At 39.0% G+C, this 21695-nt stretch overlaps 1 protein-coding gene across 2 annotated transcripts in view; it reads right to left on the bottom strand.

The window, feature by feature from the left end:
- Positions 1-2355: 2355 nt before the first annotated feature.
- Positions 2356-21695, bottom strand: part of ECEL1 (endothelin converting enzyme like 1) — a 144504-nt gene continuing 125164 nt past the window's right edge. For both annotated transcript variants that reach the window (XM_089680092.1, XM_089680093.1), the window contains 4 exons: positions 14124-14189; positions 12447-12542; positions 8695-8771; positions 2356-6614 (listed from right to left, as the gene is read on the bottom strand). In XM_089680092.1, the coding sequence (XP_089536218.1) occupies positions 6515-6614; positions 8695-8771; positions 12447-12542; positions 14124-14189 (339 nt within the window). In that variant the 3' untranslated portion in view covers positions 2356-6514. The remainder of the gene's footprint in view (positions 6615-8694; positions 8772-12446; positions 12543-14123; positions 14190-21695) is intronic.

Consider the following 21695-nt stretch of genomic DNA (forward strand, 5'->3'; position numbering starts at 1 on the left):
ATTGCTGCTTACCAATCATTAGATGTGGTGGATGCATCAGTTTTCTATAATTAGGCTTTTTTCCCTCTGCTTTCACCTGGTGGCCAGTAACACACCTGCTGTATCAGAACGCCCCACTTTGGATGAATGAGTACAGGGGGCACCTTTGTACAGCAGCCTTGTCAGTCTGTGGGGTGTGGACTGCTAGATGGACTAGCAGGTTTACATACACCAGCAAATTAAAGCCAAACTTCAGTTAATACTTTAAAAGCAGTTACAGCAAACCTTTTTTTTTTTGTTGTGGGATAAGGGGTTTACATAAATAAATAAAAGCTAATTATTATAAGCACCCCTGTCAGTGGTAAATTGCTGTTGCAGGACAGCTTGTTCTGTTGAAAAACAACAGACTTACTGGCCAGACCACTTGAAAATAAGGAAAGAATTAAAACAAATGTTTGCATTTGGGTTTAATACCGCTTTAAGCAATCCTATTTTCATATTTTGCTCATGTGTACTAAGTTCTTTATTGTCATTGTGTGTTAATCTCCCATGCGGGTAGCTATAGTACACTGTTTAAAACCCTGTTGCCCTTCAGTACTTATGGTGAGGCCCTTGGGCCTCAGCAGCCAGCAGTTGGAGAATTGATTTGTAAAGGGTCTGTAATGGTAGCGATCTCCAGCAGTCCCATGTTACAAATCTCATGCCTTTTAAAGTCTTTTGCAAAATATCTTGTGCTTTCAACTAGACCTGCAACATGTCAGCAGTCTGACCATCTCCAACAGTGTGTCAGCAATCTTCGACAATCCTATCTTGCACTGAATATTATGTGCAACCCTCTAAGGATATCATGAGCTGCAAATGAGGCCCCTTATATCTGATACATTGACGTTTATTGGTTGAAAACTAAGCTTTTATATTTCCATGTGTTGTGTTCAGAGTTGAAAAAGTCAAAGCTTAAGAGCATTTCAGATCAATTTGAAATGTTTCTGAGATCCTTCATAGAGGCTTTTGACCTTTTTCCATGCTGGTATACTAGGTATGGTTTTGCGCTTGCAGTGCTACAAAACCCCTCCCTCATTATATTACATAAAACTTCCCCTTTAAAGTACATAAACATATAATACCACAATTCCCCCCAAAAATTCTCCAGCTCTGGACTATCAGAGACTTTACTACAATATACCTCCCAGTTGTACCCTCATCTGAGTAAAGTGCATGGAGCAATACCTTGCAATAATCCAACAATAACAGTCACTGTGTAATAAAGTGCTTACGTCTGTGAAAGCTGCAAATCACTGTGCTCATCCGAATTCACTCCACAGGAATACTTCTTCAAAAACTCTTCTCCAGTATCTATATAATAGAGGATAAAGACCAGGAGGCAGCCTCCAATAGTGTATTTTCATATTTATTGACAGTTTAAAAACAGCAAAAATACACTTGTTCCATAATATGGCTTGTATAAACACAAACTACTACTACTGTTTTTATCAAATAAAAGTTCTTAGATGGTTTTACACTATACGAGCCCTTTTTTCTACTTCCTTCATGTGGTGTGATGAGAAAATGTGGAATGCAAGTTTAAACAGATCCCTGAAAGGAAATAGCTACATTTGGATTAGCTGCAGATCCTCACTCAGAGTAATATGCATTATTAGCTGATTTACAGCATTACCATCACCTTCCTCTGGTGAGTTTACGTGGTACATCTGGTGGTGGAAAGCACCAAGTTTGGTGAAAATAAAGAAGAAAGTTGAAGGACTGTCCTTTGTTTCACATGGGATTTTTACATTTTATATTGGACATTGTACATTTGTGTTACTTCTTCGCCTGCATAAAGTTTTCACTGTATGTTTTTTTTTTAGATTTATTATACAAGACACTTTATATTTAATTATATTAATATTTATTGTATATTTAATATTTTTATGATTTATATGAAATAATTTTGTCATATACATTGCACTTTAGGATATTGTTCACATGACAGATTATCACAGTTGGAGTTAGTAACGCTGTTCACTTTAGTTTTCATATTGTTTTGTGTTTAAATCAATTAAAAAGTGTAGCTACTATTCTATTTGATGGCGAGGGGTTTTGTAGCACTGCAAGCACCGCACCATAACCTATTATACCTACCTTTGATTTTATCCTATTTATAGGATATAAGCATGGTGGTGGCAGCTGCACATGGTAACAGATCCGTAGCGCAGAATCCTGGATTGACTTCTTCCATTCTGCATCAAGCTGCTTTTTTACTTCCATTGACTTGTATGCGGAAAAAAAAAAATGTGACCAAATGCCCATGTACACAGACCCTTAGTCTATATATTGTGCGTAATGTGAAAATACACGAGTCAAAACTCAAGCCCAGCATAAGAAAAATAGGAAATTTATTCAGTAACTGAAATGTACACAAAATGTAGAATTTTGATACAATCATGCACCCTTGTCTGCCGTTATGTCTTCTGCTATGTCTTCTGCACTGCACATTGGCAATCTTAACAACATTATGATGAAACAGTTTATTGCACTTAAGACACCAAAATAATGTCAAATGCATACATGCTTGCCAGCTTTTGCAGTAAGATCTGTTGTACTGCTGCTCATTTAGAATTTCTTTATAAAATCTGTAGTAACTGAAGGTTTCTGCTACGACAACCAATGAGATATTTTTATTCTCTTAACTTTCATCCTAGCCAACTGAAAATCACATGTAAATCAATCAACCCTCATGTGGTTGAGTTCCAGACAGATATAAACCTCTTTATTAGAGTGTATGAGTCTGAATGAATATGTCTTCCTATAAGCATTTTGTATTCCTCTTTTCCATGAAATGCAGAGTGTGACATTGAATGGTAGAACCAGTGGCCAATTACTGTCCGTTCCATACATGTGTGCCAGCAAGGAACACACCATCAAGCTGCTGCCGCCCATGAAAAACTCCTTCACAGGCTGGGGTAGCAAGGTGATCAATGCCATGCACAGGCTGGAATCAGAGCTGTGATTAGGCTGTATTGCTTAACCATAGTAGAGAAAGGTGTGTTGGCCAAACTGGCGTTGCTGATGGAAGGAGCATGTAGATCTCAGGACTGCATAGTCAAACTTCCTAATCTTTTGGTAGGTAAAACAGCTCCCATAAATGTAGTTCATCGGTTTTGCTGCTTGCCTGGGGTTCAGCTTTATAGATTGTAGGTATTTTCTTTGTTTAGAATGATATGTTCTAACTTTTCTCCTGTTTTGCTTATTCAGATACCCTAGATTAGGCGTCATTGTTTGCTTTCAGGATAGGGAAGTAGAATAAATTTACATCAAAAAAGCTCAACTTTGATACTTTTTGGCAATTAGCATAATTTAACACATTATAATTTTTTAAATAGCACTCCGTTAATCAACTAAACTGTAAAATATACCAGGTGGGACCAATTTATGAAAGTGCAATGTATTAGGTAGTCAGGAACTTTTTATATAAGAGTTATCTGCAGATAGGTTGCTGGCTAGCATCAAGACTAAAGGATTTCATTTTTAAATCATTTCATATAGATTGTTAGCGACAGAATGAATATCTGTTATTCTGAAATTGCAGATCAGAGGTGAGCCTAAGATAATAACGTGTTGTGTAGTATGCTTATCACAATGTATATGCAGATATTTTCTGTGCATTATCAGACACAGATGGATGTCTTTAGTGTCAGTGCAGGTGAGTAACCTAGTTGCAAATAGTTTTTGTAATTTTTTTTTCTGTCCATACATAGAGAAATCTATAAAAAGCTGTTCCTAATCTTTTATTATTGATTCTGGCATATTCTAATAATATTTATTATTCTACGATGAGTAGTGTAGTGGTGGCAGATATAAAAGCTATGCTAAACTGAGATATTGCAATCATATTCATTATGTAAAATGTAAATGGCCTCCAGTAGTCAAATATGTGAAGCATTCTTTAGATGAAAAACTAAACTTAGAAGAGAGTGAATATTGGCAGGTGGGATCTCTCACTTCCCATAGAATCATAAAATTCCTATGGGAATTATGACATCCTAGTTTATTTTTGTGGCATATGTGTGCTGGGATCCAACAGCCTCCCCGCCTTGAGCGCCAGCATCGTGGCCCATAAGGACACAGCTCTCTTGATCAGCAGCATGGCCAACCAGGAGACGGTCCTTCTGAATGGCACCACTTTAACACCATAACAAGAGGCTCTGTATCTGAGCAACACATTGCTATGCTTTAGGTGAGACCCCTGCTGTTGTACCTTGTCTTTACTTTATGTCCTTCATGTCAGCCTTCATCTTGTGTTACCCAGAGACTCCTGTGGCCCCAGTCCACCCTTTGACCATAAGTGCACCCCAGAGCATCCTATGTTACCAAATTACTCCAGTGCATCCTGTGACCCCAAGTGTACCCCAAAGCACCATGTGTTACCCAGGGACTGTAGCATACCCTTGCCCCTGTGATGTCAAGTGCATCATCTGGACAGTCCTTCTCTCTCAGTGCATACTGACCTTTGTACATGGCAGTTCCTGAGAGAAAAAGTAGCTGTCTTGTGATATGTATCAGCTGCCACCCAAAAACAATGATAAATGGTCCCCATAGCCTTTTATTTTTCAAATATTTAAAGTTATAAATACCAATTAATTGGTGCAGGTTACTGCAGCCTTTGCAACATGCTCTTCTGTAAGCCTAATTAAATATGAAAAGTCAACAAACATGAATCAACATCAATTTCTGAGCAGCCATGATTAAGAGCTCATGCACAATTGACATCAATAACACCAGTTTTTACAGGCGTTTATAGGGGTTTTTTTTCTGCTGCTAAATGCCCTTCTATGTTTTCCTGTCCATGCACACAAAGGAGTTTACATGCATTTAGAGGCAGGGATGTTTAGAGGCAGAAGAAAAAACCTTACTTGTGCATTTAGGAGAGAAGTGTTTTGGCACTGAATGAGTCTAAACACCTGTAAACCCTCATAAACGCTAGGGCTTTAGAACTCGAGCATTCATTCATTCCAATGGCTAGAATAAATTAATACTCTGAACACCGGAATGGATGAATGCCCAAATTCTTGACGTGGCTACACGCATGTGCAATACACAACTTTAGGCATATTTTATAAGCTGCCTTTTCCTCCCATGGAGAAAAGGCATCCAGGGAGGAAAAAAAAATGTCCTGTGTGTAGGAGGCCTAAAACATCACATTAACATAACCTGAATTTAAATGGCAGGCAGTGTAACCCAAGCTCACCACACACCTCACAGTCTAATTTTACAATGTCCTTTAGATCTGATGAACTTAAAACAGCATCAAAAAATATTGTTTATGACCAGCATAATTATATTATAATTATGTTACCATTGCTCTTTTTATAGTTTTCAAAGAACCAAGACATAAACTGAAAACAATAAAAAAGAGAGTCTTACTTCTACTAATTAATTTAGCGAATTAAGCAAAAAGGTACAAGATAGGTATATTTATTTTTGCTGACAACCTACTGGATTCCAGAAGATGGACAGCTTGTATGTACCTTGTTATACCAGAGTGGGACAAGCAGATTCAATATTTAGCATCCTAAAATAATTGGTGACTACTACTGTATAAATTAGTGATGGAGAGCTGTGGAGTGGATATATCAAAGCAATAGAATCCAAATAACAGGGTACTGCAAAAATGATAATGAACTAACAATAAACATTTTCAGAGTTTGTTTTAAAAAGAAGTATCTCAGAATAAAAGGACGTAGCTGGCTAGGATAGCTTGATCCAGATTAATCTAGTAGCCAAAAGGAAAGTTTTAAAAAACAATATATTTATTCTGTATGGAAACAGCATATTCACCAAAACATTTTGTGATATGTAAGGCTCATTCATTCTATATGCATTGCAGTCTTTCCCTTACAGATATGATAACTGGATTACTAATTGGCCATCTGCAGAAACATTTGTAGCCCATGGGTATAAGGTGCTTGGTAGGCTCTTCTCTATGGATATCAAACCCCTCAGCAATCTAATTAAGCAGGCTTCAAAGGCCCTTTACCTAGACATTTGTGGGTAATTCTATAAGAATCTGGTAGAAATACTGAAAGCTCATTCACGCCTCTTGTCTGGTCATCTTAAGTAAACCAAAGAAGGCCCAACAGCATATACTTTTTAGGATTTCAAGTACCCAGTAGTCTGTTTTTTCTGAATACCAAGTGTCTGGCATTCCACAATTATTAAGTGCCAAGAGATCAGTAACCCAACTTCTGTTCATGTCTGCAGCTTTGTTTTTGAGTATCATTGGCTCAGTGACTCTTCCTCAGGATGTCAGTGGGTTAAGGAATATGCCAGTAGTGTACACCCTTCCATTGCTAATTTTTCACTTTTCTAAGGGTGTCCTGTCACTTGATTGACCCACTGACCAATGATATAGATGTAGAGGCTCAGTAATTCCAGTGTCAGTGGGAGGAAAGGCACACGTAGACACTCTTCTCCTGATGTAGACACAAGGATAATTGTGCTGTGAACAATGTAAAGCTGGCATCAGCAAAGTTGTGGATCACCACACAGAACATTTCTGAACTGGGTTCATTGGGGAGTTCTTTGGGCAGTGGAATACACGTCCAAATTCTTCAAACTGAGAGACGCTGCCCATAACCCTAAATAAATAGCAAGACACAATGAAACAGAATACGGATTATTGCCTTTACTGCACAAAGTCCATTCTGATCAATACTGTTTAACAAAATTTTACAATGTGATTTGAAGCAAAGTTATCATGCTGATTGGACTTTTACACGCACTGGATTTATATTTCCTGTACACAAAGGCAATTGTCTCTCATCATTACCCCCCTCCCCACCAAATAGTCTTGTCCTAAAATGATACTAACTAGATCGAATGATCTGCTACACAAAGCATATTGAGGTTAGGGGCACCGAAGATGAAAGGGACAACGTGCCCATTTAGTCATCATGTGATGACTAACAGAACACCCTGTCATTCTATTCTGCTAGCAGTATGATGTACTGACTCAGAGTGAAAGAACTATAAGCTCACAGTGCATTTCCACCAATAAAAAAACGCTAACTGCGTAGGAATATGTCACCCCCACTGCCCATGAAGAGGGCCTATATTGTCTATTGCAGGGCTTAAAATTTCAAGTCCTGAGCTACTAGCCAGGCCATAGAGTCAAATTCAAAATCCTAACACTGACGTACAAAGCTGTCCACCATACTGCCCCGAACTACATCACTGACCTAATATCCAAGTACCGCCCAGCACGCACACTCCGCTCCTCACAAGACCTCCTTCTCTCTAGTTCCCTGGTCTCCTCCTCCCATGCCCGCCTCCAGAACTTCTCCAGGGTGTCACCCATCCTCTGGAACTCCCTGCCCCAACCCATCAGATTATCACCTACTCTCCTCTCCTTTAGGCGCACCCTGAAAACCCATCTCTTCAGGGAAGCCTACCCCACCCCCTGCTAACTTGCCGACCTCCTCCACTCTTCCTACCACTCCATCCCCCACAGCTATCTCCTCCTGTGCCACCATCCCCTCCCTCCTAGATTGTAAGCTCGAAAGAGCAGGGCCCTCGATCCCCTCATGTTTTGCATTGTATTGGTATTCTGTCACATGTTCTGTCCCCCTCTGTAATGTACAGCGCTGAGCGAACTATTGGCGCTTTATAAATACTGAATAATAATAATAGTTACTCGCCACCAACAAACACACACAAACAGACACCTGTACACACACACACACACACACACACATGTACATACACACACAGAGACACATGTACACACGCACAGAGACACATGTACACACACACACAGGCATGTACACACACAGGCATGTACATACACAGACAGAAACATGTATACACACACAGGCACGTACAGACACGCATACACACAGATACATGTACATACACAGAAATACACACACACACAGACACATGTACGTGCATACACATGTACAGATACACACGTACATGCACTCTAGGGGGAGGCAGAGAGCACAGCAGACACTCCTTGCTTTGCTTTCACTGCGCTCAACTATTGAGCAGTCTGATGGCTCCCAGTGCCAATGACAGATCCAGCCTGAGCTCCGAGCCTGCTCAGCAAGACGGCCCTGGGTGACACACTCGCCCCCACCATAATTTCCACTCACCATTGGCGAGCAGGCAAGTGGAAATTTCAAGCCCTGGTCTACTGTGAAATTTGAAAATCATATGAATGTTGAAATAAATTGTATATTTACTCTCATGAGTGCTTGGTATTAAAATGTAGAATAAGTAAGTGTTTCATTAAACTTGGCTAGTGTTCTTTAGGAGGACATTCTGATGAGTATAGAAATAGTACCAGTTTAGGTTTTTTCCACCAGGCAGTGGATTTTGCCCTTTACCACCTATGCAGTTTCTTACTATAGGTTACAATAAACAGAACTGCTAGTCTCCTTACAGTCTGGTGAATGCTGTCCACTATCATGGTAGCCAAGACATCCAAACCTACAACCAGAAATCTCATCACAAACAGCAAGATGGAGAGCAAATATGTCAACTGTATCATGGAAACATCTAGAAAGAGATGCTCTGCACACTGGCAGATTTCAGATAAAACCAATAAAAACGTGCACTTGGTGACAAAAACATTGGTGACAGGGCTATCTATCTAGGGCTATTCTTAAAAATAAACATAATCATTCTAGAAAATTTGTTTTCATGTGTTATTCCTACCGGTAATGTTCAGGAGCATGCTTATCCGTTAGGACCTGAAGATAAATAGACTGAGATCTCCTCTTTATACACCAGTTCTGAAAAATTAAAAACAAATGACATGCTTATTATTTTATATGATTTACAAACCAGTTTTGGCCACAGCACTTAAATTGGAAACAAGCTTATGCGCACATATGAACAGTTAATTGTGTCTTTAATTTATTCCAGGACATGTGAGGAAAGAATTACATTAAAGGTTTATTGCACTTTTACCCCAAAAACAGCAGGCCACCCCACCCTTCTTATCAAAATACCAGACTTGAGATGTAGATTTCAAATCATTAACATAGTCTGCGCTAATGGATTAGCGTCAATGATGTGCTAATTGTAAATAAAAGCTTACTAATCATAAATGCAACCAATTAAGTTTCTATATATATAGTGAATGTATCAGTAATCAATAAATAAATGATTAATAAATAAAAACTATTGTGCAATTAATAAAGCATTCATACAAAATCATATAACTATTCTACATTGATTAAAATGTTCAAATATATGCCAAACGTTCATCAATTTTCAAAGTGCAATGTGTCTTCCACAAAGCTAAAAAAGTGAATATGAACCATGGCTTCCACAAGCCGAATGCTGCAAATTCCAGAAGTAAAGCACAAGTCATCTGGAGGTAAGTGGTATGTTTACCAGAAACTCCACCTCACAAAGAGAGATAAATCGCACTTATACTACTTTCTCTGGGATGGATGGATACCGCTCTGCTACACTTCAATACAGTATCTTCCCGGATTCGGACTTTAATGTCAGCCCTTTGGATAAATTATTTGCTCTGCTCACTACTTACCACTAGATTTGATAGCTCTGGAGTCAGTGTGTGCTTGTTTGTCCAGGAGAAAATCCTCCACCTGACTGTCCTCTGCAGGTACAGTCCAGCCTAAGCACTTTTAGGCAACTCTCAGCAGACTTGTAGCACTCCAGACATTTGTCCGCTCTAACTAGGGAATTTAGAGCGGACAAATGTCTGGAGTTCTTACTATTCGGGCCTTTTTTGTTTTTATTTGGTTTTTTTTTTGTGTTTAATTTGAGGGCAGTGGTTACTAGCTGTTGTTGAGTCCACATCAAACAGCTTTTTCTTTTTTTCCTCAGGAGGGCAAGTGGTTAAAAAAAGGTGTGTGTTTGTTTTATAGGGTGTCATTTTTGGGATAGATTTTTGTTGTAGGGTCTTTTTTCAGTTAAACTGCTTTTTTTCTTTGCAGGACTTTCCTTTAAATAATGTTTTTGTGATGATATTTTAATTTCTTTTGTTTCTATCTTTCAGCTCCCAAACTTAAAAAGGCCCTGTTAACATAAAATTAAAATGAAAGTGCAGAATTCACTTGTTACTGACCATCTAAAAATTAAAAACTAAGTGCAAGAATAGTGTTCACCTAAATAACGTGACATTTTATTGTTTATGTTCATCACGCCCCCCATCTTTATAAATTAAATAAAAGTTAGGCATACAGCATTCAGTCCTATTATCCCTGAACTGTCCTGCTGCTGTCCAGTTTAACATTGCTGTTTCCTCTGTGGTACCCTAATTCTTGTAGCAAAATCTCTGCCTGAGCTCTTTGTCGCTAGTAAGCTTAGGCCTAGCCTTGCTATTTAAAACTTTCCTGCTGCTAGCCAATTTTACACTGCTGCGTCATCTGCAATCAGCTCATTAAAAACAAGAGTTTAACAGAAATTGGCCAATGGCACAACAGCCTTGTATCAACATGAACAGGGACAGTTTGAATTTAAAATTGTCAAAGCTGGTTTGATGAAGAGCATATGTCACTACTAAAACCTTAATGCCTTGTTTTCAAACTGAAAGGAATCAGACTGGAGTGCTGCTGCTGTGTTTGGGCCAAGCTAATTGTAAAAGAAAAACCAAACAATTTTATAGCCATATACAGTCTGCCAGCGTACCCTGCCACTGAGACTGTCCATGATCATGGATCAAATCATACTGTTCGGTAACATCACATACAGGTTTAAGACATCCCTCAAGCATGTTATTTTAAGGATTTGTATATTTTAAATGTTGTCCTCTAAGCTACATGAAAACACCCTCTCCTTGCTGTACAATATTACAGAATTTAAAAACAGGATTCACCTCCCCCTTAGAATTCAATGGGATTCGAAGCAGGATTTGATGAACTTTGTAAGAAACAAACCCAAACCAATGTGTCCTCCTTATTACTGGTGACCTGATGACCAAATATCTAATGCTCTCTTTAGGGTAACTAGAAGTTCACCTTTGTAGTTATTTGCACATTTGCCTGGAAGGCTTTCACCCTATTTAACAAGAAATTTCACTAGTATTTAGGTGTTTTTTTAAATCCCAGGTATGGATAAATAAAGCAAAAGTGTATAGCTTGGTCTAAACTATCATTATTGGTAGCAAGTTGTAGAAATGTAATTAAATTATACTCTTTTCTGAAACACTCTACAACAATCCCCTCTATATCTCAAAAAGCAAATGTACTGTTTTAAAGTAAAGTTGCATATATGCACTTTTACATTTGTTTGAGAGCTCTGAGCTTTGGAACATTGGCTATTCTGCACTTGGTAGTGATGTCACCTGTGAGCTATGAGATAATATGTCGATATCACCTTCCATTTCCTGTAACCTTTATGATCTTGTCAGAAAGAATTTGGAGCTACAGATGAGCAAGAATCAGACTATGCCTGTGTTGTGCAAGTTGCTATCAGTTTGGTACTGTGTGTTTTACTGGAATTATCCAGGGTGTGGGTGTTGGTGCATTTCTCAAACAGTAGTGCACCCTACTGGAGGAAGATAGTAATGGCCTGTGCGCCATATACTTCACTTGCGACGTTACATGCGAAGGATTATATAAATACAGAAGTGTACAAAAATACAATAAACCTCCTTGTATTACTAATAAAAAATACATAAAAAGCAAATAAAGAATTGTCTAGGTAGCTGACAAATCTGTTATAGTTTAAGCTATAACTCGTAAATACACATGAAATTGTGACATTTTTTAATATTAAAAACAGTATAAATAAATTATACTAAATGAACTCAGTATAATAAAGTCATATAATAATTGGCATTATGTAAAAATGTATGAAAACAAATCTGCTGTTGTAGTTTGAGCTATAATTCATATTTATATATGAAATTGTTTAATGTTTAATATTAAAAACAGGATAAATAAATTATAATAAATTAACTATGTATAATGAATGCATATAAAAATTGGCAGTATGTAAAAATGTATTAAAACAATATATTTATAAAATCTGCAAGACTGTTTTCAAGGATATGCAATTTTAAGATTATTATTTTAACCAAAGCCTTTTACAATCTGTGCTATGTATAAAGATTTGCAGCAACTGTACCTAAAAAGAGCTGTACATCACACATTATCCAGCACTCATCCAGGACAACATTAGCTGGCAGCACACCTAGCCGTGTTTGTGTGGCAAATTCAATACTGAAAATATCTGTAAATTTAGCTGGTCATTAACAAATATGCCCCATATCTCAGTTTGTCATTCTATGAGTAGATTTTTCATGCCCGGCCCTATGCACCAGCACTTTATGAAAATTCCAAAATACTGGTTACAGTGATCTTCCAGATGTACACCAAATGACCTTTCAGTCATATTGCAGCACTGAACTTTCCTACAAATGGCCCTGTACTAAGTGTTTAGCATGATTCTGACTTTTCACTAAACACTGATGACAAGTAGTAGCTTCTTACCTGTGCAAAAGCAATGAAAAATAGCTGATCATGAGTATATTTCAGACGAGGAAGGGGTCGCTCTGGACCATTTTCTCTTACCCACTTTTGGTATGCCTGCAAAAAAACATAATCAGATCATAATAATTAGCATCCATATAGAGAGAACAGTGGAAATGTTCATCCAAAGTATAGTTGATATCAAGATTTTTGGATACCAGCAGGGCAGGAATAAACAATAGGTAAACTGGGCCACTACCCTTTGGTTTACATCACTAAGCCCCCCCCCCCTTAATAGCACACAGTCACTCCCAGTAACACACCTCACTTGGTGACCAGCATAACAGTGATCACACTCCACTCTCCTCTCACAGCAATGGATAAACCAGTGTCATATAATATATATCTAATATATTTGCTAAAGTATACCAGTTTGGAGAGGTGTGGGATACAAACTCTTGCTTCTCTGGTCCACCTCCAGTGCTCTTCTGTACTGCTCTTATTTGCCTCAGTACACCCTTGTAATGCCCCTTTCTTCCACTTACAGTATCCCTAATGCAGTATCCATTTCTTCCCCCTTCAGCATCCCGTATACTGTGTCTCTCCTCCGCCAGTGTGGACCTACCTATTGATTGCATATTGATATTCTCGTGTATTACCACAGCATAGTGATATGGTGCCATTTGTGCAAGGGTGTGCACAATTTATTAATTTTGGTTTACACAACCATGTTATCAAAACGTTTTCCACCCTTTAAAGATCTCTCACCATAAAACCATACCCCAAAAACACAAATATTCTGGTCATGTACTTATTTCAATGATATGCACACCACAATGGCTCTCTCTATTTACTGTACATAATCTCAGGCTCACTTGGGTTTTAAAACACCATGGATGTTAATGTGTGCACCAGAGTGCACCAACCATGCCACAGTTACATAAGGTTTAACATAATTACATAAGGTTGAATAAAGACACCAGTCTGTCCAGTTCAACCTGTGTGGGTTTTTGTATTCATGCCAAAAAACATCTCCCATATCCATGTATACTGTATTCATTAAGATGCCATCTAAGAGGTTTTTTAAACTATCTATACTTTCCGCTGACACCACCAATTGTGGAAGGGAGTTTCACATCTTAACTGCTCTGACAGTGAAAAACCTCCTACACAGTTTAATCCTAAACCACTTCTCCAATTTCATTGGGTTTCTCCGTGTCTTCTTACACTCTCTGAGACTGAATAGTTTATTCCCTATGCTGGAATCACCATTGAGGTATTTGTATATCACTATCCTATCTCCTCTGAAGCATCTCTTCTCCAGGGAGAATACATTCAATGTTTGTAGTTGTCCCTCATAACCGAGGTCCTCAAATCCCTTTATTAGCTTGGTTGCTGTGTTCTGGACCCTCTCTAGCCCCAGCACATCCTTCCTTAAGATTGGTTACCAGAATTGGATGATATACTCCAGATGTGGCTGAACCACAGTTTTTAGAAAGCAGCAGGATTCCACTAAAATGGAAAGATAATTTTGTAACTACTAATTACCAGCCCAGAGCTCACCAACCCATATTTCTCTGTTTTTTCCTTTGCCCAAATGGGTGGTGATCCCCTGCGTAAAATTGTGCACAGAGGCTGTCATATACCTTAATCCAGCCCTACAAGATAGATAATATTTTAGATGCATAAGATACTCACATAATATGCCAATTTAAGGCCGCCCATATCGGCAATATTTTCACCTAGCGTTAATCTTCCATTTACCTAAAGAGAGAGTAGAACAGAAATGATGAGCTGAAATTATATGTCTCTAATTCTATCTATGTATTTGACACACCAGTTCATAACACTATGATTACTTTAAAGCTGTTCAGGACTGTGGCTATGTGATCAGATACACTACTTCACCAGCCTATACCAAGCTGAAGTCTGATTGGTTGCACTTAAAGTGAACCTGTGTCCAGACTATGCACACTAAGGGATTTGCATACTGAACAAACAGGAAAATCACTTTAAATTAAGTGTTCGTTCACCTCTGTAACTATATGTCACAAGTTAGCCTGCAGCCTCTTGTTTGTTTAGTATTACCTCCTTGCTGTTCTTGTTTCCTTCACATGTGTGTTTGTCTGTGCTCACCTATGGGCGTCGTCTGCTATTCCCTGGGTTTTATGTCCTTCCCTTTCATCACTTCCTGGCCCGCCTCCTAGCTGGCTGGTCTATTTAAGACATGCTCAGTCTGTCTCACTTTGCCTGAGCAATGTTTGTTGTTGGAGCTTCCCTGTGGTCTTCTGAGTATCTGTTATTGTATTTCTGTGTACCGACCCTGGCTTCGTCCCTGACATTCCTCCAATATTGTCTATCTGTGTACCGACCCCGGCTTCGTCCCTGATATTCCTCCTATATTGTCTATCCGTGTAACGACCCTGGCTTCGCTCCTGACATTGCTAGTTTTTCGCCTGCCCTGACCTCTGCTTGCCAACTGGATCTCCTGTGTTCTACTCCAATTGTACCCTGCTCCTGCTAGAGGTCTCTTCTACCTCAGCTGGGTGTACCTCGGGGCTGCGACCTGGTTCCAGCCTGCTCCAACTCCATCCCCACCATCAGGGGCTCTGGTGAACAAGCAGGCTGGAACTTAGACTCCGTGCCCTGGGGAACCCCACGTTGTGGATTTGAGAGCTCAGTACCACAGGTGCTGACACTATAGGCAGTGTGAAGAATCTAATTATCAAAGTGCACAATGGAGGCACAGATATCTGAGTTTCCTCAATAAAAACCAAATATTGGAAGCCAACCCTCTAATATAATGAAGCATTATGTATTCATGTGCTATTAGATACTGACTGAAAGCAGACTTAAAATAAAAATATTATAATCTTTGAGAATGAATTACTTTACACTACAAGCAGCTGGAGAAGCAGCAGCTTGATAGGAATAAGTGAAATCTGTAATGTCTATAGCCTGGGCACAGGGGCATTTTTATATACTGAACAGGGCATCTAGGGTCAGAACAGGAGCAGTGTGATATTGATTTTTTTTTCCTGCGTAAGGAAATCATAATGGGAATTTGACAAGCTCCAGTATACTAGATTATCTTAAAGTATACCTGTACCAAGGTTCTTGGTAGTAAACCGACATTTAAATGGACTCAAAGATGAAGAGATCAACAGAGCACTCCAAAAGTCCTAAAAAATCAGAGCACTCTGTAACTAACTCTATAGGGCAACTAGCAACTTTCTAGTTGAAGTTAAAGCTTTCTCCATTCTCCCACATCTCATGGTTTGTCATTGAGAGGCTCATCACAACTAGGAAACAACAATAGAGTTGATGAAAAGCTCTGAACTGGAAGCTGGAAGTAGATGCTTGCACTGTGAGCACTATGTTTTGGGGCTTTTGAGGTCCTCTGTAAAAAGCAACAATTCATTAACTCAAAGGTGGGAGCAAAGATGCTTAACTTGTTGTCACACAAGTCCACTAAAACAGCCTGGCAGTAGACATGTGCAGAAAGAAAAAAAATTGTTTTGTTTTGTATCAGTTTGTTGTTACTCATTTTGTTCAGTTGCATTCATAATGAAATTTGTTTCATTTAGTTGTGTTTCATTTTGTTTATTCGTTTTCAACAAGATTAAAATTTTTCCATGGATTCAAAGTATTCAAAACAAATTTTAATCCAATTTGAATTGAAGATTCACATTCACTGTGAAAAATAGCTGATTCTAGTCTATTTGAAATTCAAATTTCGGAAGACATTTATATTCATTCTATTCTATCTTGTTTTATTTTATTTAATTCTTTTCGAAATTTGAGTTTTGGAGTTCTAACACTAATACACATTTTTTAGTTTACATTTCAAATTTGTTTTCAAATTTGATTTTAATTTCAGATGAGATTTGTTTATATCTGATACTATTGTAATTCAGCAATTCAGATACATCCAAGTCTCTGAATAACAAAAATCTTGTCCGAATTTTGATTTGGAACGAAAGCAACTGCACATGTCTACCTACCAGTACCACTCAATTGCAGGACAAATACAGGATACAGACTGTAAGAATGATGCCAAGGAAGTCTATGTAATGTAAATTTCTATTATTGAATCCTATTTACTTCTTGAATTCCAAAGCACAAGATGAACAAAGGGCACACAGCCTCAACATTTAACTTTGACGAACCATACTATTCATATCTGGGGGGAATGTCTGGTATGAGAAGAGACTCAGCTGGGCAGAACTATTACGAAAGTATTTTCCTGCTGCTTCCACAATCTTCTCTCAATAAGGATCTCCCAAGGCTCAGCTAATGTATTATTACAGTGTTACTCTGCATCATGTTCACTGACTGACATCTACTAATCAAGGAGGAACCCTAACATCACCCAACTCCCCTCACGTTGACTCATTCGTTACACGTGTAGCCACTTCTATGCAGGCCAGCACTGCTCTAGGCCACAGCCATTTTCCGCAGGGCCCCATCACACTGAAGGTTCCGAAAAAGGAAGCTTGAAGTGCTCTTTGGGCATACCTATTCCTGACCTGAATCCATCTTCTTGATATGTGTTCTCCTCAAGTCCCTCTTGGTTTAAGCCATTCAGGCTGAACAGGGATTCCTATGGCGTACTTCCTGCTCATATACGTGACTTTGTTCCGGGTACAGTACTCCTTTTTTCATGGTATACAAACCCTGGGAGCATTTTAGGCTATATCTTCACTATATAAGCTGCCAAATCACATTATTATATTACAAATATACAGACATGTTGGCTTCTCTCATCTCATCCCACACAGCACTGTGCCAGTGAATCCTTTGGCATGAAGTCCAATGTCTGAAGTAGTTCCCTGTCAGTAAGTGGATCCTAGGCCCAACCTATATACTTGCCTAAAATTCTCTCCAAGTCAGCAATAATATCTCTTATGGCAACCTGGGTTCTGGTATTTGGTATGTTAATTTAAAGGAACAGACTGGGTGGGTATAAGCCTTGAACTGGAGAAAAGTCAAGACATTGTATACTGCTTGGGCCTAAGATTTATTGTGCTCCCCAGTCAAAAAAGATACTGATTTGAAGACAAGCACAGATACTTGCAGGTGCAACAATGTCCTGCATGCTATCATCAGTTAGTTTATACTTTGATGGAAATTATAGGTTCACTTTAAAATGTATCCATTGTAAAGTGCTTACATTGGTAACAGGGGATCAGACAGAAATATTTTACCATGGCCAAAAATTTCATCTACTGCCAAATGATGCGTACAAAGATACTGAGTAAGAATTATGAAGTTTTGAACGCTTATCTCTCTTTGCGGTAATAAAACCTGCCTTCCAAGTAAGCCATGAATATACATGCTATCTGGCTTAAACAGCAAGCATTCATAAAAGACTTTATTCAGCTAAGAAAAACAGCTGTGCCAGGAATATAGTATTTACCTTTGTGGGTAAGATGTAATTACACTGTATTTTTACAGCATTTCCTTATCTCTGGTGTTTTGTGTGTATCATTTATGTTCACCCCTTTGTTAAAAGCAACTCCTGAATTATGCAGATACATGCTAAATTGTAACAATTTCAGGCAAGTCATGTGTTACAGTTCTACACATATGCATGGGATATATTGTAATGCTGCTAACAACAAAACCATTGCCCACCATATTGTGCCTACTGTGATGAAAGCAGGGATCAGCTTTCTCTGGCATTACAATGTCATTCTAAAAATGCTCTTTTGTATATACAGTGGTAAAAATAATTATTTGATCCCCTGCAGATTTTGTAAGTTTGCCCACTTACAAAGAAATTAAGGGTCTATAATTTTTATCATAGGTGTTTTTTAAATGATAGAGACAGAACACCAGAAAAAACACACATGATACAAATGTTATAAATTGAGTTGCAGTTCAGTAAAATAGGTATTTGATCCCATATCAAAAAACAATAATTTTTGCTCCTACAGACTGGCTGTGTCCTCATGTGTAACACAGATTAGTCCTATCAATTTAAGAAGGTGCTCCTAATGACAACTTGTTAAGTATATAAAAGACACTTGTCCACAGAATCTCTTTCTTGGGCAACACCAAAGAGCTGTCAAAGGACGTCAGGGACAAGACTGTAGACCTGCCCAAGTCTGAAATGAGCTACAAGACCTTCAGCAAGAAGCTTGGTGAGAAGGAGACAACTGTTGGAGAGAATAATCACAAATGGAAGAAGTACAAAATAACCATCAATTGTCCTTGGTCTGGAGCTCCATGCAAGATTTTGCCTCATGGGGTAAAGATGATCATAAGAAAAGTGATGGATCAGTTCAGAACTACATGGGAGGAGCTTGTGAATGATCTCAAGGCAGTAGGGATCACAATCACCAAACAAACCATTGGTAACACAATATGCCACAATGGATTGAAATCCTGCAGGGCTCACAAGGACCCCCTCCTCAAGAAGGCACATGTACATGCCCATTTGAAGTTTGCCAGTGAACATCTAAATGATTCAGAAAAGGATTGGGAGAAAGTGCTGTTGTCAGATGAGACCAAAATAGAGCTCTTTGGCATTAACTGGACTAGCTGTGTTAGGAGGAAGAAAGATGCTGACTATGACCCTAAGAACACCATCCCTACAGTCAAGCATGGAGGTGGAAACATTATGCTTTGGGACTGTTTCTCTTCTAAAGGTACAGGCTGACTTTGTTGCATTGAGAAGTCAATGGACAGGGCCATGTATTGTAAAGTCTTGGATGAGAACCTTCTTCCCTCAGCTAGAACACTGAAGATGGGTCGTGGATGGGTCTTCCAGCACAACAGTGACCCAAAACATACCACCAAGGCAGCAAAGGAGTGGCTCAAGAAGAAGCACATCAAGGTCATGGAGTGACCTAGCCAGTCCCCAGACCTTAATCCTATAGAAAATTTATGGAGGGACCTGAAACTTCGAGTTGCCTGAGCTGTGTGCAAACCTGGTAACCAACTACAAGAAATGTCTTACCTCTGTGCTTGCCAACAAGGGTTTAAACACCAAGTCATTTTTGGTTGATATTCTGTCTCTATTAATTAAAATACACCTATGATAAACATTATAGACCCTTCATTTCTTTGTAAGTGGGAAAACTTAAAAAATCTGCAGGGGATCAATTAATTATTTTCCCCACTGCATATACAGTACATATATTATATATGTCAAACTGATCTGTATTTACTCTAGTATTTCTTCAAAAAGGCACAGGTTTTTAATGCAACTGTCTAATATATATTATTGCCAGTCATTAAAGCATTAAGCTGCTTTGTAATTTAATGTTATAAAAAAACTTTTTAGTCTGCAGCCCTCTACAGCTTTTTATCACTTACTGCATATAAAAAAGGTCTCTTTCAAGCAACCAGTGCATATGTAAACCGTAGGCAAAACTTCTGAGATTTCTCATCTTCTGTTTTTGTCATTGGCTCGCTTTTCCCCAAACATCTCTGCCTGGCTTAAGGTAAGGTTTTAATCATTACTTGAATGCTTGTAGGTTTACTCTCATGAGGGCACTATTTTTAATGTATTACTTGCCAGAGGTGCTGCTTGGCTACAGTGAAGATGTGCAATGTTTCTTATTACAATTTCTTATTGCAACCAACTCACACTTGTAATCTTGACACTGGAGAGAATGTGCCCAAAATAAAAGCCTTTCATATCCTTAAGAAAACACTATATATCTACCTTCCCATTCCCTCCTTTCAGCCCACCGTGGGCCTGCTACACTCTCCTACTCCCTTTTTTTTCCTAATCTTTGTCCCACCCAGCCCCTTGTCACGAAGCACCCTTTTCCCTCTGGATGTCCTTTTCATACTACCACTCCCCCTGTTATGCCATTTTAATTCCTTTACCTTACACTTTTGTCCTCTTAATTGCTTTTATTTCCTCACTCTCATTGCACATTTTATACAACAGTCATTTCCAAGGGCTTAAAATACAGCACATTTTTCAGATATGGGGTTTGGCTCTGCCAGTTGGCCTTACCACTCTACTCCCCATACACTCCATAACTTACAAATGATCCATTGGCTATTGTTTAGCTGAACATTTACAATGTATGACATTCGATAATCTGCTTACTTACAGTTGTGACCAAAATTATTCAACCCCCAATGCTGTAAAGGGGTTTAGGGACTATAGTGTACATTTGGAATTGTATTCAGAATCAAATCCTACAAGGACGTTGTAACTACCCAAATGCAACTAAAATGACATCAATTGTTTATGTAATACAGTAGTAAATGGTTCTTATGTGGTTTCTTCATTGCCACAATTATTCAACCCCTTAAAGACTACCACTCTGAAGAACAGAGGTTCATACAGGTGCTTTCCATCAGGTATTGAAAACACCTGTGGATGTCACCGAGCAGCAATCAAGCATAATAAGCACCAATTAGGCAGCTTTAAAATGACTGTGATACTCAGCTCCTTCTAGACATTTACTGGTGTGGTTACAAACATGGTGAAGGCAAGAGAATGGTCCAGGAAGACAAGAGAAGAGGTGATTTCTCTTCACAGGAAGGGCAATGGCTATAAGAAGATTGCAAAGATGTTAAACATACCAAGAGACACCTTAGGAAGCATCATTCGCAAATTCAAGGCAAAGGGCACTGTTGAAACGCTACCTGGTCGTGGCAGAAAGAAGATGCTGACTTCGACTGCTGTGCGCTACCTGAAGCGTAGAGTGGAGAGAAGTCCCCGTGTGACTGCTGAGGAACTGAGAAAAGATTTGTCAGATGTGGGTACAGAAGTTTCAGCCCAGACAATAAGACGCACACTGCGTAATGAAGGCCTCCGTGCCAGAACTCCCAGGCGTACCCCCTTGCTGTCTCCAAAGAATAAGAAGAGTCGACTGCAGTATGCCAAAAGCCATGTGGACAAACCACAAAAGTTGTGGGATAGTGTTCTGTGGACTGATGAAACAAAATTAGAACTGTTTGGGCCCATGGATCAACGCTATGTTTGGAGGAGGAAGAACAAGGCCTATGATGAAAAGAACACCTTGCCTACTGTGAAGCATGGTGGAGGGTCAATCATGCTTTGGGGCTGTTTTGCTTCTGCAGGTACAGGGAAGCTTCAGCGTGTGCAAGGTACCATGAATTCTCTTCAGTACCAGGAGATATTGGATGGAAACGTGATGCAGTCCGTCACACACCTGAGGCTTGGGAGACGTTGGACCTTTCAACAGGACAATGATCCCAAGCATACCTCCAAGTCCACTAGAGCATGGTTGCAGAGGAAAGGCTGGAACATTTTGGAGTGGCCATCGCAGTCACCAG

The sequence above is a fragment of the Staurois parvus genome, unplaced genomic scaffold, assembly GCF_062004578.1.
Source record: "Staurois parvus isolate SC_StPar_1 unplaced genomic scaffold, SC_StPar_1.0 ptg000235l, whole genome shotgun sequence".
In the NCBI taxonomy this organism is placed as follows: Eukaryota; Metazoa; Chordata; class Amphibia; order Anura; family Ranidae; genus Staurois; species Staurois parvus.